The sequence below is a fragment of the Pyrus communis genome, chromosome 14 (genome assembly GCF_963583255.1).
Source record: "Pyrus communis chromosome 14, drPyrComm1.1, whole genome shotgun sequence".
NCBI classification, from domain to species: Eukaryota; Viridiplantae; Streptophyta; class Magnoliopsida; order Rosales; family Rosaceae; genus Pyrus; species Pyrus communis.
In genome coordinates, this window is record NC_084816.1 from 12,784,792 (window position 1) to 12,810,893 (window position 26,102).

Consider the following 26,102-nt stretch of genomic DNA (forward strand, 5'->3'; position numbering starts at 1 on the left):
CTGACTTCTTGATCTTGCAAGTGCGACCGAGGAAGAAACACATCTCGGCCTTCGGGTTCTTGAGTCTGAAGACAAGGCTGCTAGTTCTGCGAAGTTCACGAATCGTCGGCGCCGAGCTCGGTCATAGTGATTGTATTCGTAAGAGTATAAGCACATCGAACCGGCTCCAAATTATACAGACACAGGTACCCAAAAGAGATGTATATCTTGATGGTAAATGTGGTTCGACCGTCAAAATGCCGAACTCTGAAACTCACTTGGGAGTATCCAATCATAAAATCACTTGGCGTTCAATGTGCTGAATGTAGTAACTTGTAACACCTTACTTCACCGAGAAGGCTAATAAGATGACATCTGCCAGTAAGGATTCAGAAACCTTTCTCAACCGAGACTTGGATAGGTAACCAATCGGCCTCGACGCAATGCTGTTTATCCAAACTGAAAGTGCTCCTCGGTCAGCTGATTCTACGGCAACAATGCTGTTTATCCAAACTGAAGATGTTCGCCGGTTGCCTTCACAGTGCTGTTTATCCAAACTGAAGATGTGTTGGCGGAAAAAGAAAATAAAAAATCTCAAGATGTTTGAGAGGTTTGCGCATGACAGTTTGTGTGTTGAATTGGAGGGGCTTTCAAATGATGCATCCCCCTCCTATTTATAGCAACCAATCTCATCTTGGCCAAATCAGAACTATACTTGAATTAGGATTCTTTGTCCTAGTCCTACTAAGGCTCAGCCAATCCTACTTCTACTAGGACTTTGAACCAAACTCCTTATTCAGCCACCTTCACTTCTCAAATCTCAGCATCCTCACTCCTTTGAGACTCTTTATCGTACTAGGACTTCGACCCATCTGCTTTTATCCAAATCACTCTTTCTTGCAATAGGACTCGACCACCCTAACTGAGCGGCTTATGACCACTAGACAACCTATAGTACATTTAGAAAAGTTTTGGGCTAAAAATAAACCTACGCTCGGCCCAATAATATTATTTTGGGCCCAAATACAATGCCACAAGGCAATTAAGTATTCATGATCAGGCTACATCGTAGCCTAAGCAAAGAAAAGAAAACTATAAACTTTTCTTCCTCTTCCCTTCTTTGCCGCAGCCCTTCTATGGTTTGATAAGAATTGTGTTTTGTGGCTTTCTTACCCTCCACAAGGAGAATTGATCTCCTTAATATAACGTCACGGCAAGAATTGAAAAGGTTAATAGAAAATGCCAAATAAATGACCACTAATCCTAGTTCTAATGGACTGTCAAGTCTTTATTAAAGAAAATAAAAAAAATAATGGAAATAATAAAAACTAATAATTAAGTTCTCTCCTAAAGTCCATTGAATATCATTTCCATGTCCATTTGATCTCCAAAACCGTTACAGTTTCATACATTTGTCTTGGTACAGTTAATTAGTCTATTGCTCCACTGAAATTACTCTAGACACCCAAAAAACTTGTTTTCCACTCCTTTTTTTTTAGCGTAACTCCGGTATTGAATGCCTATAAATTAAAACAATATAATTTGTGTGATGCAAACTAAATAAGCACACAAATTAAAACCCTCTTTTGACAATTGTAGTAAAGATGCAAGTAGGGATCGTTCTAGACCGGGGATTAGGAGGGATTACTAAATCACTTGGAAACTGACTAAAAAACGTAAAACAAACGTTAAAAACACTAAACTAGACTCAAAGAATGCAAAACTAAACAATAAAACACTAAAACAAATCAAAAGACTCAAAGAATACAAACACTTATAAACACAAACTAAGACACTTTCTAACTAAATTAGACACTAAAGTAAAGGGGATTGAGGTTTTGACGAAATTAAACTAAATGCACAGATTGTAATTTAAAGGCAGAATGTAAATATAAATGTGATGAAAATATGGATGAATGCTAGCTAGAAGGTTCTTCTCCACACATGTTACACTTGCATACAATTTGATTTTTAGTTGGTCTTTCGATAAATTATGAAACTCAACACCCCGGGTTAATTAGGTCCGCTTAAATTAACCGTCAAGTTTTCCTTAAGTTAATGAATTGGATGGGTTAGCGCAACGCAATTCAAAACATTCTCCAAAAGTCCTTTACGTGAAAAGCACAATAAAGATACAATCAAAGATCATTAAGCATCATGAAAACTATAAGTGTCGACGAGGCATTCGTTACTATGATGAGCATGAAACTAGTGCCAAGAATTCATTTAACACGATTGTTTATAAGCAACCTCCACTACTTGTGAATATAAGTTCATAACTATTAGGTGAAACTCACTTATATTCTAGCGTCATATTCATGCATGAAAATTAACCGTGCACTCTCAATAAACATACATAAATAAGTTATCGATCAAGCAGTTAAACAAATTGAATCCACAATACATGAAATTCCAACCAAAAGTAATCAAATCATATTGCAAGCATAAACATGGTTTCGAATCACCCCCTAGCTAAATAGGGGTTTAGCCTCTCATGTTCACAAAAAGAGAAATACAATTGAATTTAAACATAAAGCACAAAGGATTGATTACACCTAGAACGCCCAACGAATCCACTTGAATTTCTGCGCGTCTAAGTCCTCTTTCTTTTTCTCCTTGCTGCGGCACTGAGGTTAAATGGATGATTTGGATATTATTTTGGATTGGGGATGGATTTAGGGAAGTGTGGTGGTGCGGCAAGGTGGTGGAGTGATGGAGGAAGGTGTGTAAGGTGGCTGCAAGGGTGGAGGAAAGGTGCGGCTGTGTTGGATGGGTGCTGGAATTGGTGGGGAGAAAGTGCGGCTGGAATGATTCTTTTGTGGCTGAAAAAAAATATTGGAATGGGAAAAAGGGTTCAATAATAAAATGGGAGGCCCCGGCAGCATGTTATTTTTGGGAGCATTAGGTTTAATGATTATGGAATGCATGGGTGGAAAGAATCAAATAAATGGGATATGGTGGCTGCGACAGATTTTCTTTTTGGTTTATTAGGTTGAAATGGTCAATGGGGGGGGCACGACTTAGAATAAAATAGGAAATGGTGGCTACGTGAAGATGTATTTTTTTTTTGGGAGCAAGGATTAGGGTGAATGGCTGAATCCATATGGGAGTGACGGCTGGGTGGGAAATTATGGGATGGTGCGGCTAGGGTTAGGAAAATGTATGATTTCAGAAAACTAACCCTAGCTTATTTAAAATTAAATCAAAGGCTTACGAAAATAGGAAATTAAAACATAAATATAAAGGTGCGGCTAGGGTTTAAAAGCATGTGTTTTAAGTGCAACCCTAGGACAAAATTGCCCTCCCTTGCACGGCAAGGGAAGGGAAGAAAATAAAAGGGCACGGCAAGGATGGATAAGGAGCCTAGGGCCTTCGTTTTGTGTCCTAAAGTACCTACAAGGTTTACAAAGTGGCTAGAAAATACGGACGTTTAGATTAGGAAAGGTTACCAAAACGGGAAACTTAGGGTTAACTTTCCTACTTCAAGTAGGAAACCTTGTTTAAGTAGGATTCCTCGTTTTGGTAAGACTTCATCGTTGGAGTAAGAATTCGTCGTTTCTTCATATCTTCAACTCATTCATTCCTCTTTTGCTCCAAAATACTCCAATTTGCATCTTCTTGCACACTTTGGCCTTATAATCTGAAAATACACAAAAGTAGCCTTAAACGCTAAAATAGCTAAGTAAACACAACATAAATGCACGAGAACAAGCTAATTAGGTCGCATGAATATGCTCCTATCAAATTCCCCCACACTTAACTTTTGCTAGTCCTCGAGCAAAACAAAACAACTAAAGAAAACAAGATGAAACAAAACAAACAAAACATAACCTAAACCTTCCAACGTTTGCCTCAGGGATTTCCAATGAAACATGACATGTCAAAGATCATTACTCACATAGCCTTTAGTCTTCCTTCCCCTCGAGCACATACTTAATCATAGTCACCATTCACTAATTCGCATTTAATCAAATAAAACACATTTTGAATGTAGTAACATGCCTTAGAGAATTCCCTCAATTCCTCACTAGTTATGCACTCAATTTTCACTCAGATTGTCTAACTACACACCCTACACTAGTTATATGTGAGAAGATTGATGTAAACATGAAAGACTAGTACTCACATACGTTATAACAAAGAAAGCAACTTCTGGAGTAATTAAACGTGTTTAGATATGATCTCATGAATGGAATGCTACTACTTAGATGCGAGAACCAGTGACACCATAGGCTCATACCAAATTCAAACTCCACACTTGAAATGCACAACACTCAAGATAGAAGTCAAGGGTTGTAACGGGGCTTAGGGTATTGGCTCACAAGGAAAGGTAGGGATAAACAAAAGTTCTTTAAGCAATAGCAAGCAAAGTAATGAAATTGAGACTTAGAATTCACTTAGAATGCAGAAATCAACTTTTAGACAAATAGGGAAGATTCAAACAACTCTTAGGGCCTAATTCATTGTTTTGGGCCCTTACTTCAACAACCAATACTTTTTAACTCTTTTTCACTTCTTTTTTTTTTTTTCTTTCTTTTTCTTTTTTTTTTCTTTTTCCACTAGCCGTGCCTATGGCACATAACTCACATCAATAATCCTTCCCCCACACTTATTTTCTGCAACACCATAATCAAAAGGAATTCATTCATGCTTACTATGCTTCAAGAACAAGGGTACGGATGGTCCTAATCTAGGCTAGGTGAGGATGATATGGGTTAACAAAGAAAATGGGCTAACACGGCTCAAAGGGGTTAAACTTAAACACAAAATGAGTTAAGGACACATGGCTAATTGGCTTTGATAGTGGTCACTAAACAACTTTATCTTGAATATGTGTTATGCAAATCAATGACATGCTTTGAATGAAATGGGCATGAGTTCTAGCATTTGGAACTAAGTGATAAAACGCCTTCTAAGTAGTAACCAAGCAATGAATAATGAGATCATGCAACGACTTTAGAAAACAATAATGCACAGATTATTACTCTCCAAATAAACGTTTAGGCTCAAGTCTCATAGGGACGTAGCGTTAGTTTGAGTTCATTCCTTCAAGCATGTTACAAAAACTTATTTTTATCATTTGTGATTACATGTGAATTCGTAAACTATAACTACAAACAAGCATAAACCAAAGAGTATATCAAACGTCCATCCATGTTTGTAACTTTCTTTAACCATCATGCAATTAAAAACCAAATCCTCATCATTGTGTTGGAAGGTAACCTACGACACAAACAAACACACAAAAACAACTCTTTTTGGGTTTTTCAAAGCAATTTTTCAAATTTTTATGGGATTTTCGGATTTTTAAGTCAACATACTCTAAAACACTCTAAAATAGCTTAAAAACACTTAAAAACAGTGGGAAACAAGTTTAGACATGTTAGGTGGTAAAACCCTACGAATTTCATGCAAAAATATCTCAAAACAGAATGTTACCCCCCCCCCCCTCCCCACACTTAAACTAAACATTGTTCTCAATGTTTTAGCCACAATTGATCACATTACACATAACATAAAATAAGCAACAAAGGAAAGGGTTTAGGGACGCAAATTTGAGTGTGGAGCGATTCCCAAGTTCGTCCTTTGTTGATTGCATGGGTTGCCTCCCAAGTAGCGCTTGCTTTAACGTCTTCCAGCCGGACGAAACCTTCTTTTAATCTCCACTAGGGCTCACGGCATAGAATGGATCCTTGAATGGAAGGTGATACTTGAAGTGAACCGGCATTGGTTTGAATTCTAGTGTAGGTGCCTGATTCATCAAAATCAGCCAGTTAGTATAAAATGTAATGGTATTTGGAGAAGATGACTTACTTGTTTTGTCCGACAAGAACTCAATGACAAACACCACTCCTTTGAAAGTTTCAGGGATATTGGACTTGGCCAGATTGCATGTGATGGTTATGACTTGTCCAATGTCATCAAATTCAACTTCTTTAGGTTTTGTGGTTTCAAATATGTCCTCTTTGATGCCTTCTACATCTTCTCCAGCCACTACCTTCTCTTGAATCATTCTTCTTGGTGTACAAAGTCCTTTGAAGAATTCAACACCATCTAAAACTTGCTGTGTTGCACCAAGAATTGGAATAGCATTCTGCACCTTTGGGAAGGCTTCCACGATGTCCTTTTTACTCTCTTCTTGGTTGGGAATCAAAAACCTGCTAGGAAAAGGGACATTGGGTGGAATAACATCAGAATAACATGAAATTGGGACGTCCTTACTTGTGGTGGGTGGTTTAGAGGGCTTAGGGGGCTGCGGCAAGGGTTGTTCTACCCTTGCCGTGTGCATGTCTTCTTCCTCCTCCTCAATTAGCAGCTCCTCATCCACTTCTAGGCTATGTTTGGACATTTTTAGGTCAACTCCAACCTCCATAGCACTTCCCAAAGTGATAGCATTATGGATTTCAAAATCTTCCTTCGAGTTTTCAATAGTTGAGTTGGAGAGTTCACATTGCTCTTGAATTTGTTTCATGAACTCCATAATCTGCCCAATTTGCTCCTCCAATTTATCCAACTTCTTGTATTGATTTTGTTCGTCCTGCGTCAAAAAGGTTAGTAATTGAAAATTTTTATCATTATCCATGGACATACTTGAACTTGATTGGAATTGTTGTGGGGGAGGTTGTGGTGGCTGCATAGGTGTTGTATAGAACTCCTCATATGGTTGCCAATATGCTTCTTGTTGAGCCTCCTTGGCTTGATTTTGTGACCCCTGCACCAAAGAATTTAATTCATTAAGAATTTGATTATAATCTATTGACGAACTTGAATTTAATTGAGCATATTGCATATGAAGTTGTGGTGGCTGCATAGGTCTTGAATAGAACTCCTCGTATGGCTGCCAATATGCTTCACGTTGAACTTGTTGAGCTTCCCACCACATAGAGTTCGAATGATCCCTCCAATCTCTTTGTGGACATTGTTTGGCTTGAAATCCTTGCCTATATGAAGCACCAAATGTAGGGACACTCAGCACCAAATGTAGGGACACTCTGCATTGTGGTCCTTTCGGCATACGGCGACAATTGAGAAGTAAGATTTGCCAATTGAGCTTGAATGCTAGCAAAATCCATATCTTACTTCTCTAGTACCTAAAATCAAAGAAAGAGAACTAAATCAAATATCAAAAGTAATAACAAACAAAGAAAACAACACTAAGTTAGAAACTAAAACGGAAACAACTAAACCAAAAAGAAAAGAACCAAGGGATTAGCAAAGTTGCTAATCCCTGGCAACGGCGCCAAAAATTTGATGCAAACTAAATAAGCACACAAGTTAAAACCCTCTTTTGACAATTGTAGTAAAGATGCAAGTAGGGATCGTTCTAGACCAGGGATTAGGAGGGATTACTAAATCACTTGGAAACTGACTAAAAAACGTAAAACAAACGTTAAAAACACTAAACTAGACTCAAAGAATGCAAAACTAAACAATAAAACACTAAAACAAATCAAAAGACTCAAAGAATACAAACACTTATAAACACAAACTAAGACACTTTCTAACTAAATTAGACACTAAAGTAAAGGGGGATTGAGGTTTTGACGAAATTAAACTAAATGCACAGATTGTAATTTAAAGGCAGAATGTAAATATGAATGTGATGAAAATATGGATGAATGCTAGCTAGAAGGTTCTTCTCCACACATGTTACACTTGCATACAATTTGATTTTTAGTTGGTCTTTCGATAAATTATGAAACTCAACACCCCGGGTTAATTAGGTCCGCTTAAATTAACCGTCAAGTTTTCCTTAAGTTAATGAATTGGATGGGTTAGCGCAACGCAATTCAAAACATTCTCCAAAAGTCCTTTACGTGAAAAGCACAATAAAGATACAATCAAAGATCATTAAGCATCATGAAAACTATAAGTGTCGACGAGGCATTCGTTACTATGATGAGCATGAAACTAGTGCCAAGAATTCATTTAACGCGATTGTTTATAAGCAACCTCCACTACTTGTGAATATAAGTTCATAACTATTAGGTGAAACTCACTTATATTCTAGCGTCAAATTCATGCATGAAAATTAAGCGTGCACTCTCAATAAACATACATAAATAAGTTATCGATCAAGCAGTTAAACAAATTGAATCCACAATACATGAAATTCCAACCAAAAGTAATCAAATCATATTGCAAGCATAAACATGGTTTCGAATCACCCCCTAGCTAAATAGGGGTTTAGCCTCTCATGTTCACAAAAAGAGAAATACAATTGAATTTAAACATAAAGCATAAAGGATTGATTACACCTAGAACGCCCAACGAATCCACTTGAATTTCTGCTCGTCTAAGTCCTCTTTCTTTTTCTCCTTGCTGCGGCAGTGAGGTTAAATGAATGATTTGGATATTATTTTGGATTGGGGATGGATTTAGGGAAGTGTGGTGGTGCGGCAAGGTGGTGGAGTGATGGAGGAAGGTGTGTAAGGTGGCTGCGAGGGTGGAGGAAAGGTGCGGCTGTGTTGGATGGGTGCTGGAATTGGTGGGGAGAAAGTGCGGCTGGAATGATTCTTTTGTGGCTGAAAAAAAATATTGGAATGGGAAAAAGGGTTCAATAATAAAATGGGAGGCCCCGGCAGCATGTTATTTTTGGGAGCATTAGGTTTAATGATTATGGAATGCACGGGTGGAAAGAATCAAATAAATGGGATATGGTGGCTGCGGCAGATTTTCTTTTTGGTTTATTAGGTTGAAATGGTCAATGGGGGGGGCACGGCTTAGAAGAAAATAGGAAATGGTGGCTGCGTGAAGATGTATTTTTTTTTGGGAGCAAGGATTAGGGTGAATGGCTGAATCCATATGGGAGTGACGGCTGGGTGGGAAATTATGGGATGGTGAGGCTAGGGTTAGGAAAATGTATGATTTCAGAAAACTAACCCTAGCTTATTTAAAATTAAATCAAAGGCTTACGAAAATAGGAAATTAAAACATAAATATAAAGGTGCGGCTAGGGTTTAAAAGCATGTGTTTTAAGTGCAACCCTAGGACAAAATTGCCCTCCCTTGCACGGCAAGGGAATGGAAGAAAATAAAAGGGCACGACAAGGATGGATAAGGAGCCTAGGGCCTTCGTTTTGTGTCCTAAAGTACCTACAAGGTTTACAAAGTGGCTAGAAAATACGGACGTTTAGATTAGGAAAGATTACCAAAACGGGAAACTTAGGGTTAACTTTCCTAATTCAAGTAGGAAACCTTGTTTGAGTAGGATTCCTCGTTTTGGTAAGAATTCATCGTTGGAGTAAGAATTCGTCGTTTCTTCAAATCTTCAACTCATTCATTCCTCTTTCGCTCCAAAATACTCCAATTTGCATCTTCTTGCACACTTTGGCCTTATAATATGAAAATACACAAAAGTAGCCTTAAACACTAAAATAGCTAAGTAAACACAACATAAATGCACGAGAACAAGCTAATTAAGTCGCATGAATATGCTCCTATCATTGTGCATTTAACCCATTCATATAGACAAAATCCAAAGGAAATCTATGATAATAATATATGAAAATATGCACCCATCAAGTTGAGATGAGAGCATCTCCAATGGAGATCCTACATGGAGTCTCTATAACTATATAGTCCCTATATACAGGGATAAAAAACTTTCAATGGTTTTGATTAGAAGTCCTCAAAGTATCCCAATATACAGAGACCCATTGAACACCTCAAAGAAATCTTCAAATGTGAGGATTCTATATAGGAACTCAAAAGGTGGATCCACTGTTGATTTTGACTAGGAAACAAATCCACCAATGTGTGAATGCTTCACACAGCTTCTTTTTGTTGATAGATGGGCACATTCAAAAGTAAGAATATTATGTGGCACTTTTTATTGAAGGATGGGTGATATTAGCACATCCACTTGCAAAAGTAGAACACGTCATTAGTTGATTTTGGACATCTCCATAAGTCGCGAGAAAATGTTCGAAATTAACTTAGGGTAGTGCTATCTGCTCACGCATTTTTACTTCTCACTCTATTAATTTTAGGTCATCGAATCAAACAAATGAAAAAGATCAATGGCAAAGATTAACAAGCGTGTGTAGGAATGAGTGTGTGAATAGCATTATCCTTAAACTTATTCAAATGTACATTTCTGTCATGTGCTTGGCATCAATTGAAAGCATGAAAGGAAATTGAAGCAGGAGATTATGCCACATGTGGTTTAGATCAAAAGATGATAGTGGCATTGTAGTGCATACGAAGGAAGCCTAGCGAACAACATTCGATGAATAAAGTAGCAGAGATGCTTCCAGGATACAGATTCTGCAACGGAAATGATCTCCACACCACCATATTCACCCCTTCTATGCCCTAAACCATAATTTTGATCCTTTGATTCTCGATTTATTCGATTTAAAGGCCAGAAATGAAGAAGGACGTTATTAGTCACGGTGTGGATTGGAAGAAGTGCAAACTAAAGAGCTGAAATTTCCAAAATTCAAACCAGGGAGTGGAAACTCAAGTTTAAAATGGCAACAAAAATGTAACTTAGCCTAGTGTATCCTTGACTTAAACAACGAACCACATCGGGCTACTGTAGACACACTTCAGGGATTGACTCGACAGTTTCACCAAATTCTGAACTTTATAAACAAAAAAACCGACAACTACACTGATTTGCAAGGATTTCAAAAAGAGGCACGGTCAATCTTCTATTTAAAAGAATACACACACAGCTTAATTATAAGATCACAATTCTCATCACGAATCCTAACAGAGAGCTCGTCAAGCCCTTTCTCCAACTTGCTTTTCATGGCCAGGTGACAACCAAGACAGAACAAGCAAGACGGGTTTTAAGAAACTTTGTTTCAGTTGGATAGGGTTGCCTTAACCCAATTTCGAATAAATCTACGGGATCGGCTGGCCTCTTAAATTCCACTAGATATGGACTGGAGAATCAAAAGACAATTACGGAGAAAGAAAGGCAATGAGCTCTACTCAGTTATGAATACAGCAAAACAGAGGACATCCATAACTGACCTTAGTATCACAGACCCCCTTCAGGGGCGAATCCCCCGCTTACACACCAGAGATACATCCCCTTGTATCAACATCTGTCATCACGCGAGTTATAACCCTGCTTCTATGTAAAAACCCCAACTGCTACATCTCTCTCTCCACAATTACCTTGTGAAATGTCACCACACAATTAATCATCCAAGTGCAGCAATCAAACCAGCTCGGCAACCTACCTTCATACGCCTAATGACTCATCTAAACTAGTCGAAACAAATCGACAACCACCATTTTCTCAACATCCGGGCAAGATGTAGTAATTGAAAGGACAAAAACTAAACTTGGTGTCGATAGAACTATCGAAATTTTAACCATCGTAAGCAAAAACAAGAAAAGAATTGAAGTCAAAATATATACAGCAGCTGAACCTAAATTCGTACACTCATCTTAGTTATCATACATGACCACATTTCTCGATCTTAAAATTTGACAATTTAATAACTTTAAACGTGAGAGAAAAATACCATTAACGCCGAACGCAGCGCTCCGTTTTCAAACATACACCTGACAATCTCTTGATCCACCTGCGAGCTTACCCGACCCGCTATTGGAAGAAACCGAAACCGCCACGTCACGGCAGAAAACCCTAAGCAGCCGCCGCCTCAGCCTCCACCCGCCATTCCGAAACTCAACCCTAGCCCAAACCTTGATGTTGAAGCTCACGGTCCCGCGCCCCCTGTCCGTCTCGATTCCGCGCACCACCGGCACGTCCACGAACGAATTCGCCGCCGAGAAGGTGGCGTTGATGAAATTGCGATCCTTCGTCCCCTGAGCGAACGGCTGGGAACGAGTGTCCGATATGAGGCCCCTCCCGTAAAAAATCGAGGACTCGACCTCCTCGTATCGGATACTGAGCTTCTTGTTGGGGTTGTAGACGGAGAAGCCGACGGACCACGTGCCGGTCAAGGACTGCGAGGAGGAGGAGACGTTGAAGTTGGTGAGTGAGAGAGAGTCGACTCGGAAGTCGGGGAGCTTGGGGCGGAGGACAAGCCAGATCACAAGCATGATGCAGCCGACGATGACGAAGAGGGCGACCATGGCGCCGACGAAGCGGCGGATGAAGGTAGCGCGTGCGGCGTAGGCGTTGGAGTAGGTCATTAGGGTTTGAAGATTTGTAGGGAATTAGGGATTTGGTTGAGGGGCTTATCAGTTTTGTGGGGGAAGAGAAATGGAATTCACTGGCACCGGTGTTGATAAAGTAGTTCAGGAATTTGATTAAAGGAAGGAATTTGTTTGAGGAATTTTCTTTCTCCTGTACAAGGCATTTAAATTAAAAAGTAACATAGATTAACAAACTTAGGCCACAAGCTAAAGGATATCTACTCCCCAAGCTATGATATCAATTTACCACGCTGCGGACTCGGGATTGATGGAAAAAGAACCTTGCGGTGGTTGGTGACACACTTTGATATGTATGTTGATGCTAAAATCGATGCATGTTGGTTAACATTTAAAAGATGACGAAGTCATAACATCAAAGTAGTGTGTACAAAACTACTAATAATCGACCCTTCTATTTCAAGTGGTGTGTACAAAACTACTAATGACGAATCCAAGTCTACATTTGTACACTTGGAAGATGACGAAGTTATAAGAGTACGTAGCGTATGATTTGTGCAGGGATTCAGATGGTGGTTGTGCAAGGCAGAGAAGAACTCGATCCGAGTGGGTCTCGGGTCTGGAATTTGTCAAAAAACATGAGTGTAGTCGATCCGGTGTAGAACGGTGTGAGGTGTTGTGCAGGATGCAAACCAGGTGCAAAAGTATGGGACAAGAACAAATGACGAACAATATAAATAGCGAAACACGACGAACAATCGACAAATTGATACGAAACTGATACCTAGCAAACAGACAAACAAAACTAATACAAACACATTTACACCTATCAAGAGCATATTAAATCTCGAAGGATCAAACATGCTCTGATACCAAGTTGAAAATCAGAGTACGCTAACGAGCATACGAACAAACTACGAAGATTTTTTTTATTAATGAAGAAACAAAGAAAGAGGAGGCTACAAATTGAAGGGACTACATTGTGTCTAACTTGTTATTAGATGGGGTTACAAAGTACCATATATATAGAAAACTAACCTGAAAGGAAATGAAACCCTAAAACGAACGGGCAAAGCCTAAAACACCAGACATTAAAATAAACCTAAATACTAATATTTTCCAACACAATGATTGTCTTCGTGGATCAAATAGACCATGAGAGTCACCTAGTTAGATGTCATGGTTACCTATGTCTATGTACTATTTATGAGAGAACCTTTTATGTTGCTTGTAATAAATTTAAGTATATATTTAATTCCTCCTCCCCTCTTTACACAATAAACTAACTACCAATTTCATAGGTGATACATCGGCAGAAACCCCTTTCCACCATTTGTTAAACAAGTTCCATTGCTCTTGATGTCTCATTGTTATTGATAAACCCTTGGATAATTATGTTATAGGTCCAACCATTTGGAGAACAACCTTTCTCTTTCGTTTCTTTAAGCAACTTTTCCACTTCGGTTGTTACCTCTCAGTTACAAAATCCACTGATGCGTATATTGTAAGTCCTGACGTAAGGCTGAAGTCCTTAAAATGATAAACTGCTAAAGAGATCCTTTGTAAATTCAACTTTCCTATCAATGAACAAGCATTCAATAAGAATATTGTAACTCACGATATCTGTGTGGACGAAGCCACCTTAAGCCCAACGGCCAGCGGGGGCAGATGCCTCTACTCAGTTTTTTGTAAAAAAAATGTACTCTTTGAGTTGCTTATGATATTAGCATTAACTTCCATGTCCTATTGCTATCGTTGAAAGAGCATTTTCGGTCATGAAATTTCTGAAGATTGATTGAGAAATTAGATAACAGATCAATGAATGAATGATAACATGATTATTTTTATTGAGAGAGACATTTTTTTATGGTAGTGGTGATGAAGTTGTCATGCAACGCTTTCAAAACATGAAAGCACGACAAGGGATATGAAAAAACTTATGGATTAATATATAAGTGTTTTGTTTAGTACATTCTTGAACTTTATAATTTGTGAGTTTGTTGCTTGAGGATGCCCCAATTCATGTAGATCTCTAGCTTTGTCCCTGGATATCTGGATCCAATTAAAATCTTGACTTTCATCTCTCTTAACAACTTCAATGCCTTAAAAAGTTGTTGGTATTTACACAGGCCATCCATTTAAACAGTAAGTTTGAACATTAGGAAGTTGGTCACAAGCTTGCATCTGAGAGAACAAGTTATGTGCATCTTGAATTCTTCCCACCATCCATAAGAGTATTATAACCAACAACATATGGAACGAATCCTCTACGAGGCATTTCCAGAAAAAGCATATAGGTATCATCTGTCCATTTATGCTTACAATTGCCATTTATTAGTATGTTATAACTATGAGAATCATGCAACCATGTAGGCCTTGCTAAGAATTACTTTAAAAACCTTTTTCGCCTCGTCCATTTCTCCTCACAAGCAGTAACCATCCACACTGTTCTAAAAATCCCCGCCTAGCACTGCCTAGGCGCTAGGCGGTTGGCCACCTCCCTGATTAATGCCTAAGGTTTGAAAATTAAGAAAAGGCGCCTAGACCTACTAAGGCACACGGCTAGACACTCGCCTAGCATGCCCAGACACGCCTAAGTTGCGATTCACTTAGATAGAAAATAGATAATTTTCATTTTGCATTCTATTTTTTTCCAATAAATTGTAATAGACTTGTTAAATACTTAAATGAACACACATTATATGCTTGTTCCCCATGTTTTCATTATGTTCCAATAGCTAATAATATATATGTCATTCTATTTCATATTTTATGATGAAATTATATATATTTTAAGTATAAACAAACACTTATTTACACGAAATATAATAGATTTAATTAAATCCACCTAATCAGCCTAGGTGCCTGCCTAGACCCCACCTCGCTCCGCCGCCCGACTAGCGCCTAGCGTCTTAAGCAAATTGTAAGTAACCTTATCAGGTTTAATATTCTTTGAATCATTGTTTCAACAATGCTTCTTGCTTCCCCAGCCAACCCCTCTTTATAAAATGAATCAACTAACACATTGAAAGTGCGCACATTAGGAAAGATATTTTTGCTCACCATTTCATTCCACAATCTCGTCGCTTTTTTCCACTCCCCGAATTTGCAAACTCCATGAATCAAATAGTTATATGTAACAATGTGAGGAGAGATTTCTTTGCATAACATTTCTGATTTGGTTATACAAAGAGATGGCTGCAAGTAATGTTTCAACTTTGCTACTTGACCCAAGAGTTTGTTGAAAGGTACAACAGAAGGTAGAGGATGCCATTGAAGCATTTTGTTGAACACATTAAGAGAACACAATTTTGTAAAAAGTCAATGGACTAGTATTTTATGTGACATGTTATACATATCACACAATTTTTTAATCGTGGTCTTTTATAATTTGTCTCTAAAACATTGTAAGAAAAGTGTTTTATGATGCCAATATTTAATGAATTTGGGATCCCTTACAAAATGAAGAATAAAAAGAGAGAATATAAACATGTAAGAGGTATATGATATTCTCTTAGGCTATGCCAATGTTATGTTTATACTAAAATTTATATATTTATTTGTCAAACATTAAGATTTAGCCTCATATTGTGGCCTATATTTAACTGAGGGGTGTGGCATGGAGAGAAAGGGGGTGAAGAATAGACTTGATGAATTATGTGTTAATTCCCTAGTCCTTGTGCCTATATTTATAGTAATATGGAGGAGAAAAACTTGCTCTCCAAGTAATACAACGTCTATTAGGAAGGATCTTCTAGATCCCAAAGGATTCCTAATCTATCTCTACTTAGGATTTACACAATCACAATATGTATTAGAACATATGCCACATCACTCCCCCTTGATTGTGCAAATACTCAAGTAGATAACGCATCAGATCTTCAGGCAAATGTAGAGGCAGTTGATGAAGTCATCTCATCTAGTTGGCACAATTAATGAATATGAATCTCAAAACAAATAGAAGAATTCATGGGTGGTAAAACTCACAAAACCTCGCTATGAAAAAACCTAAGATAGGACAAAAGCCTATAGTCAAAGGAGAAAAGTGAGTAGTTGCATTAAGTCAAAACTAAATATCTTAGGGACGCAAGTAGAATGTACATAAGGGTATGACCAACCCAAGATAGATGCCTCGTCAAAACCTAGTCAGGTAGCAAAAACCCAATGGGAAAAATGCTCCTAAGCGCAGGAAAAAATAGTACATTAAGGTTAAGTGAGTATATTTCTGGATACTCCCCCTGAGTTTGACAATACTTCCAAACGAAACTACAAGCATCGCAAGTGAGAAAGTTACGCAAACCAATTCCTCGAACAAGCTTCTGGAAGGTAGACTTCGACAGTGGCGTCAGAAAGTTTGTCTGGGATCGGACTACTTAACTTCAATCTTCTGTTGCACATGCTAATATAGACACAATATGCTTGGCGTTGACTTGTTGGGATGTATCATGATCTGGTCGATATATACGGCGTTGTCTTCATGGATTGTTGTTGGGACTTAATGGTGGATGAAAATCGCAGGGAGTTTGAATATGTTTAACAAGAGTTCTCAACCATATATTTCATGTGATGAGATATAGTGAGTCTTGGAACGATTCAAAGGTTTCGTAACTAAAGGTCTATCTGCTTGACCTCCAAGATATTGCGGTGTTCCTTAACGGTAAAGACATAACCATTCGAGAACGTACCTTGTGCGGTCAGATAGATAATCAGATTCAGTGAATCCCACAATGTAGGCATCATTCTGAAGATTAATGGGGGTGTGATCTATTATGAGATGCATAAAGATAGATAAGCCCAAATCCGTAGTAATGGAAAAACATCTTTAACACCAAATTTGGTGGTGGCATGTAGGCGCAGTGCTGCTTTATGCCAAAAGATTATCAGCATATAAGATGTCCAATCTAGTGCATTGAGCTAAGTACAACAAATGCCAATTATACTTAGACATGGTTGTCTCACGTTCCAATATGGAACCTTATGCTCCATATCCTCCGTAAAGGTCTCATTTGCATCTAGCGTACAAGCGATTAAGGTATATTCGGACGTAACACCTTTTGAGTCTAGTTCGACTGGTGGACCAGAATACCATTAGAACTAGCTCGAAACTTTAGGTCAAGGTAATGTCGAGTTTTCCCAAGATCATTCATCTTAAAATCCAACTTTAGGTGCAAGTCATTTTTCTCAACTCTAGTAATTTTGGATTTTGTACACGTAAAGGCATATATCCCTAACTGATCAAATATTCACTTAGACGGGTATACCATATCTGCCCGGAGAGTTCTGCATCTGCAAAGTAAAAGCCTCTTGAGAACTAAGGGGGTGTTCTTGTGGTATAGAACTATTTGAATCAGTACATGTAAGTCATTTAGAAACTCCATGTAGGTTTCGTATCAAGATCCCAGAAATACTACAACCACATTTGTAATGCTGCAATCAATCACATGGTTTATGAGAGAAACCTTGCAACACTAGGCGTCATATCGCGTTATTTCATTCATCTCATTTGTCATCAATTGATTCTTTTAGTTGACCAATTAGTTCTACGTTGACACTAAACAACATAACGTGGTTTGTTATCGTCGTTTTTCATTTATGTCGATAATTACCATATAAATGAAACATCATCTATGATAATCTCATTCCAATTCGATATCCCATCCAAACTAGTATACTAGACCAAGAACCTCAGGTCTTGGCTCGGGAGTAATCCAGATTTAATTTCATGAGATGGAAGTGATTGAGATAATCAAGGGGCAGATTCGTACATGCCACGTTCCTCTACTTTTGGGGAAATGAATCCTCGAACTAAGTGATCTACCACACTTCTGGCGTAGGATAGATTGATTGGCTAACCGCCAATGTACGAGGGTTTGCCACAGTAGTGGCATTCCTGCTTTCGGGGATGAAGGTCCGTCGTACATTTGGTACATTTGCCACAGTAGAGTTACGTGAATAATAATCCTTATTATAAAACGACGTTTCAAAGTCGAGACGCCGTCTGGCTGAGGTTGGACCGTTTGTTCGTACCTGAGGACCAAGCTTCTCGAACACCTTCTGGCGTTGGCGAGCACTGAGTTCCTTTGGAGATGTTGTTGCGGCCGTGGACGGTTGTCATAGTGTTGGAACCTGAGGTGTTTTCTCTTTACGTTCGGTTAGGACGACGCGTGTTTTACAACGGCTACACAAAACCATCGGTCCATCAGCTTCTTATGCACTGGAGTCTGACATAGATTCGACTATGGCCGGTCCTGAAAACTCCGTAGGCGGTTCATTTGAAAATAAATCAATCTTGAGTCGCGACTGAGAGTTCTGCTTTAAGACATGTTGTACTGGGATGAACTCGGCCTTCCATGTCCCTTTGTTCTTAGGTAGATAAGCATCCACCATGCCAAATGTGGTCGAGGGAAAGGGATTAACGTCGACAGTCATATGTTTTTCAGGAAATTTTAGCTTACTTTTATCAATCCAACTTTGAATGGCATCACGGAACATGACGCAATTGTTGGTGATATGGTTTTTCGAGTTATGGTACTTGCAATACGTTTTGCCTTTCAACTCTTTGGCCTTAGGAATGTTATGTCCTGGCCGAAGTTTAATGATATTTGCCAACAACTGGTCGAAAATTGCATTGGCCTTGGTGATATCAAAAGTGTAGACTTTTGATGTTTTAATCATCTCTTCAGAGGCCGAGTGGGTTTTGACATCCTTGGAATTAATTTGAGATAGTGCCTTGCAAATGTATAGTTTATCTATTACTATCTCAACCATGTCCACACTGGCGTATTGGGAATCCTTGCCTTCGACCAATGCGTAACTAACCGTGGGATTCTTGTATATCGTTCCTCGGGATGGGGACTTCGAGATCTTTTCCTCTTGGTGCAAATAATCATACTGCTCGACGTGTTAGGCCAGTCCGTACATATCTCGGAAGTTTGCCCCCCCCTCCGAATTTTTTTTTTGTATTCCACATCCAGCCGTTTAGAGTGATTCTGACGAATTCAACTTCAGGGAGAGGTACTCAACACTAATTTCTGGCCTACTTGAACCTTGTTAAGTATTCCATTAGCGACTCGTTTGATGCTTAAGCCATCCTAGCTAGTGATGAAACTGACATTTCCATCCCCGGTCGATAGAATTGTTCATGGAACTTTTCGACTAGTTCTTCCGAACTCTAGATGGAATTAGGTGAGAGGTTGATGTACCAAGCGAATGCTGAACCTGTTAGCGAGAAGTTGAATAATCGTAGTTTATGGAAGTCGTTATTAACATATGCACAATGAACCGAGTTACATGTTATAACGAAGACAAGGACGATTCTCCAGCAAAAAGGCTGAAATTTGGTATTTGAAGCCTTTAGGATATTCAAACTTCTCCACATAAGCCGGGTATGGATGGATGAATTTTGGGAACTTCAGCCCTTTTTTCAGGGCTGAATCGATCATCTTTTGGACCTCGATCATATTGACGGGTATTGTTTCCATTCCCTGGTCGGATCCATCTGATCGACTGCTTGATCATCTTCTTTTTTCCAAGTCCATCGGTTGGAGCTGAGTGGATCTTGTCTCAGCTTGCAGTGGACTACTCTTAAATAGAAGTTGTTAAGGTTGACTAGCGTGTGCATCTTCGAAGGCTTTACTGACCAATAGTTTAAGCAATCTAGTGTGTGTATCACCATTACTTCGTATTACCTTGAGCAAATTGTTCATTTTTTGGCCGATCGACTGTTCGACCTGTCGAGATTGCTCATCAAGTTGTCTTCGAAGAAATGACCTAGTAGGGGATCAGAGCCTTCCCCATCATTTTCGTCGCAGTCTTCCACTATCCTTTTCTCGGTGCATTGCATTTGCAGCTTCAGGTGTCACATTTATAAGGGGATTTTGTGCCTGTGACAAATCTTGTCCATGGCCTTGAACCGGTAGGTTGGTCGTTGACTTTCCCATAATTGTTTTCTTTTTTACTGCCCATGTCTCAATGGTCATGAACTTCAAAGTTTTAGCACTGTGTCCCATTAGGCATGCCAAAATGTTAACCCTAAAAGCTACAAAGCCTACGTGGCATGTAGGCTAAGTAACTAATGAGCTAACTACGTCCCTTGGTTGATGCGGGGCGTGCCAACTCGTCGACCGAGTTCGGCCGAGGAGTAAAATTTATTGATGTTGCGTTGAACGCGCTACTGACTTCTTGATCTTGCAACTGCGACCGAGGAAGGAACGCATCTCGGCCTTCGGGTTCTTGAGTCTGAAGACAAGGCTGCTAGTTCTGCGAAGTTCATGAATCGTCGGCGCCGGGCTCGGTCACGGTGATTATATTCGTAAGAGTATAAGCACATCGAACCGGCTCTAAATTATACAGACACATGTACTCAAAAGAGGTGTATATCTTGATGGTAAATGTGGTTCGACCGTCAAAATGCCGAACTCTGAAACTCACTTGTGAGTATCCAATCATAAAATCACTCGGCGTTCAATGTGCCGAATGTAGTAACTTGTAACACCTTACTTCACCGAGAAAGCTAATAAGATGACCTCTGCCAGTAAGGATTCGGAAACCCTTCTCAACCGAGACTTGGATAGGTAACCAATCGGCCTCGACGCAATGCTGTTTATCCAAACTGAAAGTGCTCATCGGTCAGCTGATTTTACGGCAACAGTGCTGTTTATCCAAACTGAAGATGTTCGCCGGTTGCCTTCACAGTGTTGTTTATCCAAACTGAAGATGTGTTGGCGGAAAAAGAAAATAAAAAATCTCAAGATGTTTGAGAGGTTTGCGCAGGGCAGTTTGGGTGTTGAATTGGAGGGGCTTTCAAATGATGCATCCCCCTCCTATTTATAGCAGCCAATCTCATCTTGGTCAAATCAGAACTATACTCGAATTAGGATTCTTCGTCCTAGTCCTACTAAGGCTCAGCCAATCCTACTCCTACTAGGACTTTGAACCAAACTCCTTATTCAGCCACCTTCACTTCTCAAATCTCAGCGTCCTCACTCCATTGAGACTCTTTATCGTACTAGGACTTCGACCCATCCGCTTTTATCCAAATCACTCTTTCTTGCAATAGGACTCGACCACCCTAACTGAGCGGCTTATGACCACTAGACAGCCTATAGTACATTTAGAAAAGTTTTGGGCCAAACATAAACCTACGCTCGGCCCAATAATATTATTTTGGGTCCAAACACAATGCCACAAGGCAATTAAGTATTCATGATCAGGCTACATCGTAGCCCAAGCAAAGAAAAGAAAACTATAAACTTCTCTTCCTCTTCCCTTCTTTGTCGCAGCCCTTCTATGGTTTGATAAGAATTGTGTTTTGTGGCTTTCTTACCCTCCATAAGGAGAATTGATCTCCTTAATATAACGTCACGGCAAGAATTGAAAAGGTTAATAGAAAAGGCCAAATAAATGACCACTAATCCTAGTTCTAATGGACTGTCAAGTCTTTATTAAAGAAAATAAAAAAATAATGGAAATAATAAAAACTAATAATTAAGTTCTCTCCTAAAGTCCATTGAATATCATTTCCATGTCCATTTGATGCATGAAACCGTTACAGTTTCATGCATTTGTCTTGGTACAGTTAATTAGTCTATTGCTCCACTGAAATTACTCTAGACACCCAAAAAGCTTGTTTTCCACTCCTTTATTTTTTTAGCGTAACTCCGGTATTGAATGCATATAAATTAAAACAATATAATTTGTGCATTTAACCCATTCATATAGACAAAATCCAAAAGAAATCTATGATAATAATATATGAAAATATGCACCCATCAAGTTGAGATGAGAGCATCTCCAATGGAGATCCTACATGGAGTCTCTATAACTATATAGTCCCTATATACAGGGATAAAAAGCTTTCAATGGTTTTGATTAGAAGTCCTCAAAGTATCCCAATATACAGAGACCCATTGAACACCTCAAAGAAATCTTCAAATGTGAGGATTCTATATAGGAACTCAAAATGTGGATCCACTGTTGATTTTGACTAGGAAACAAATCCACCAATGTGTGAATGCTTCACAGCACTTCTTTTTGTTGATAGATGGGTACATTCAAAAGTAAGAATATTATGTGGCACTTTTTATTGAAGGATGGGTGATATTAGCACGTCCACTTGGTTTCAATAAGCGGTAAACAAGTTAATTAATTACCATTTGAGGATTGCAGTTTACCAAATAACGCAGGGTTTTACCAGAAAAGGGCAGTGATCTAAATTAGAAAAACACAATCGTTTAGTATTAATTTTTTAATTAATAGTTAAAAGTATCCCTATCATCAAAAGTTCCAACGGGTTTGCCATTTATCAGATAAGCTCAATATTTTGGCCCGGATAACTATGTAATTTGGTTTGAAGAACCTTGGTGTAATCTTTGATCTTATTACGGAGGATAGTATCTTTTGGTACTCTATTGATGTAGAATACTTTTTTTCCTTTCATCAGGGTTGAAATCCACATCTAGGTTTTTATAAAAGCCCATGGTATACACCATATCCTTAATGATGTACGTATTTTCTTTATTATCAATGAATATCGTACATTTTCTCAAAAAATATTTTGGCCCGGAGAAAGCAAAAAATTTCAATATATCAAATATATCAATGCCCACAATACTACAATGAAATGAACATTAATTTTTAATATTTTAGTCTCTATATTTAGGAATTATACTATGAGGACCTCCCATTGTAGGCGATATGCTCTATATTTAGGAATTATACTATGAGGCCCTCCCATTGTAGGCGATATTCTTTTAGGCACCCGACTATTCTCATTTAGTTCCAATAAATAAGTCTTCCAAGTTGATGGTGGGAGTCTTAAATAGAGACTCCCATTTGAAATGCTTTAAGAGGTCAGAATCATATTCTTGTTGGAAGAAATTACAGAAAAGAAATAAAATTACGTAACAAACTGCAAGGTAGGGGAAAGCAAATGCAAAAGTAGAACACGTCATTAGTTGATTTTGGACATCTCCAGAAGTCGCGAGAAAATGTTCGAAATTAACACGTCATTAGGGTAGTGCTATCTGCTCACGTATTTTTACTTCTCACACACTCTGTTAATTTTAGGTCGTCGAATCAAACAAATGAAAAAGATCAATGGCAAAAATTAACAAGCGTGTGTAGAAATGAGTGTGTGAATAGCATTATCCTTAAATTTATTCAAATGTACATTTCTGTTATGTGGTTGGCATCAATTGAAAGCATGAAAGGAAATTGAAGCAGGAGATTATGCCACATGTGGTTTAGATCTAAAGATGATAGTGGCATTGTAGTGCATACGAAGGAAGCCTAGCGAACAACATTCGATGAATAAAGTAGCAGAGATGCTTCCAGGATACAGATTCTGCAACGGAAATGATTTCCACACCACCATATTCACCCCTTCCATGCCCTAAACCATAATTTTGATCCTTTGATTCTCGATTTATTCGATTTAAAGGCCAGAAATGAAGGGCGTTATTAGTCACGGTGTGGATTGGAAGAAGTGCAAACTAAAGAGCTGAAATTTCCAAAATTCAAACCAGGGAGTGGAAACTCAAGTTTAAAATGGTAACAAAAATGTAACTTAGCCTAGTGTATCCTTGACTTAAACACCGAACCACATCGGGCTATTGTAGACACACTTCAGGGATTGACTCGACAGTTTCACGAAATTCTGAACTTGATAAACAAAAAAACCGACAACTACACTGATTTGCAAGGATTTCAAAAGGAGGCACGGTCAATCTTCTATTTAAAAGAATACACACACAGCTTAATTATAAGATCACAATTCTCATCACAAATCCTAACAGAGAGCTCGTCAAGCCCTTTCTCCAACTTGCTTTTCATGGCCCGGTGACAACCAAGACAAAACAAGTAAGACGGGTTTTAAGACACTTTGTTTCAGTTGGATAGGGTTGCCTTAACCCAATTTCGAATAAATCTACGGGATCGGCTGGCCTCTTAAATTCCACGAGATATGGACTGGAGAATCAAAAGACAATTACGGAGAAAGAAAGGCAATGAGCTCTACTCAGTTATGAATACAGCAAAACAGAGGACATCCATAACTGACCTTAGTATCACAGACCCCCTTCAGGGGCGAATCCCCCGCTTACACACCAGAGATACATCCCCTTGTATCAACATCTGTCATCACGCGAGTTATAACCCTGCTTCTATGTAAAAACCCCAACTGCTACATCTATCTCTCCACAATTACCTTGTGAAATGCCACCACACAATTAATCATCCAAGTGCAGCAATCAAACCAGCTCGGCAACCTACCTTAATACGCCTAATGACTCATCTAAACTAAACTAGTCGAAACAAATCGACAACCACCATTTTCTCAACATCCGGGCAATATGTAGTAATTGAAAGGACAAAAACTAAACTTGGTGTCGATAGAACTATCGAAATTTTAACCATCGTAAGCAAAAACAAGAAAAGAATTGAAGTCAAAATATATACAGCAGCTGAACCTAAATTCGTACACTCATCTTAGTTATCATACATGACCACATTTCTCGATCTTAAAATTTGACAATTTAGTAACTTTAAACGTGAGAGAAAAATACCATTAACGCCGAACGCAGCGCTCCGTTTTCAAACATACACCTGACAATCTCTTGATCCACCTGCGAGCTTACCCGACCCGCTATTGGAAGAAACCGAAACCGCCACGTCACGGCAGAAAACCCTAAGCAGCCGCCGCCTCAGCCTCCACCCGCCATTCCGAAACTCAACCCTAGCCCAAACCTTGATGTTGAATCTCACGGTCCCGCGCCCCCTGTCCGTCTCGATTCCGCGCACCACCGGCACGTCCACGAACGAATTCGCCGCCGAGAAGGTGGCGTTGATGAAATTGCGATCCTTCGTCCCCTGAGCGAACGGCTGGGAACGAGTGTCCGATATGAGGCCCCTCCCGTAAAAAATCGAGGACTCGACCTCCTCGTATCGGATACTGAGCTTCTTGTTGGGGTTGTAGACGGAGAAGCCGACGGACCACGTGCCGGTCAAGGACTGCGAGGAGGAGGAGACGTTGAAGTTGGTGAGTGAGAGAGAATCGACTCGGAAGTCGGGGAGCTTGGGGCGGAGGACAAGCCAGATCACAAGCATGATGCAGCCGACGATGACGAAGAGGGCGACCATGGCGCCGACGAAGCGGCGGATGAAGGTAGCGCGTGCCGCGTAGGCGTTGGAGTAGGGGCCTTGAGGTTGGGTGTAGGTGGGGTAGCTGGAGTAAGGTTGGCCGCCATTGGGCTGGGCGTAGGGCGGGGCTGGGTAGCCGGTGACGGGTCTAGAAGGGTCGGTCATTAGGGTTTGAAGATTTGTGGGGAATTAGGGATTTGGGGGGCTTATCAGTTTTGTGGGGGAAGAGAAATGGAATTCACTGGCACCGGTGTTGATAAAGTAGTTCAGGAATTTGATTAAAGGAAGGAATTTGTTTGAGGAATTTTCTTTCTCCTGTACAAGGCATTTAAATTAAAAAGTAACCTAGATTAACAAACTTAGGCCACAAGCTAAAGGATATCTACTCCCCAAGCTATGATATCAATTTGCCACGCTGCGGACTCGGGATTGATGGAAAAAGAACCTTGCGGTGGTTGGTGACACACTTTGATATATATGTTGATGCTAAAATCGATGCATGTTGGTTAACATTTTAAAGATGATAAAGTCATAACATCAAAGTAGTGTGTACAAAACTACTAATAATCGACCCTTCTATTTCAAGTGGTGTGTACAAAACTACTAATGACGAATCCAAGTCTACATTTGTACATTTGGAAGATGACGAAGTCATAAGAGTACGTAGCGTATGATTTGTGCAGGGATTCAGATGGTGGTTGTGCAAGGCAGAGAAGAACTCGATTCGAGTGGGTCTCGGGTCTGGAATTTGTCAAAAAACATGAGTGTAGTCGATCTGGTGCAGAACAGTGTGAGGTGTTGTGCAGGATGCAAACCAGGTGCAAAAGTATGGGACAAGAACAAATGACGAACAATATAAATAGCGAAAGACGACGAACAATCAACAAATTGATACGAAACTGATAC

At 39.3% G+C, this 26,102-nt stretch overlaps 2 protein-coding genes across 2 annotated transcripts; both read right to left on the reverse strand.

Moving 5' to 3' along the window:
* Positions 1–11,336: 11,336 nt before the first annotated feature.
* LOC137716460 (NDR1/HIN1-like protein 10) lies at positions 11,337–12,208 on the reverse strand. The gene has a single exon (XM_068455920.1). It carries the CDS (start codon positions 12,096–12,098, stop codon positions 11,493–11,495), a length of 606 nt encoding a protein of 201 aa, XP_068312021.1. The 5' UTR covers positions 12,099–12,208; the 3' UTR covers positions 11,337–11,492.
* Positions 12,209–24,443: 12,235 nt separating this feature from the next.
* LOC137716487 (NDR1/HIN1-like protein 10) lies at positions 24,444–25,610 on the reverse strand. Its single transcript, XM_068455943.1, has one exon. The coding sequence runs from the start codon at positions 25,359–25,361 to the stop codon at positions 24,651–24,653; it is 711 nt and encodes a 236-aa protein (XP_068312044.1). The 5' UTR covers positions 25,362–25,610; the 3' UTR covers positions 24,444–24,650.
* Positions 25,611–26,102: the final 492 nt, after the last annotated feature.

Excerpts from the sequence above, each read along its gene's own strand:
- LOC137716460 (XM_068455920.1), bottom strand. The coding sequence starts at position 12,098 with ATGACCTACTCCAACGCCTACGCCGCACGCGCTACCTTCATCCGCCGC.
- LOC137716487 (XM_068455943.1), bottom strand. The coding sequence starts at position 25,361 with ATGACCGACCCTTCTAGACCCGTCACCGGCTACCCAGCCCCGCCCTAC.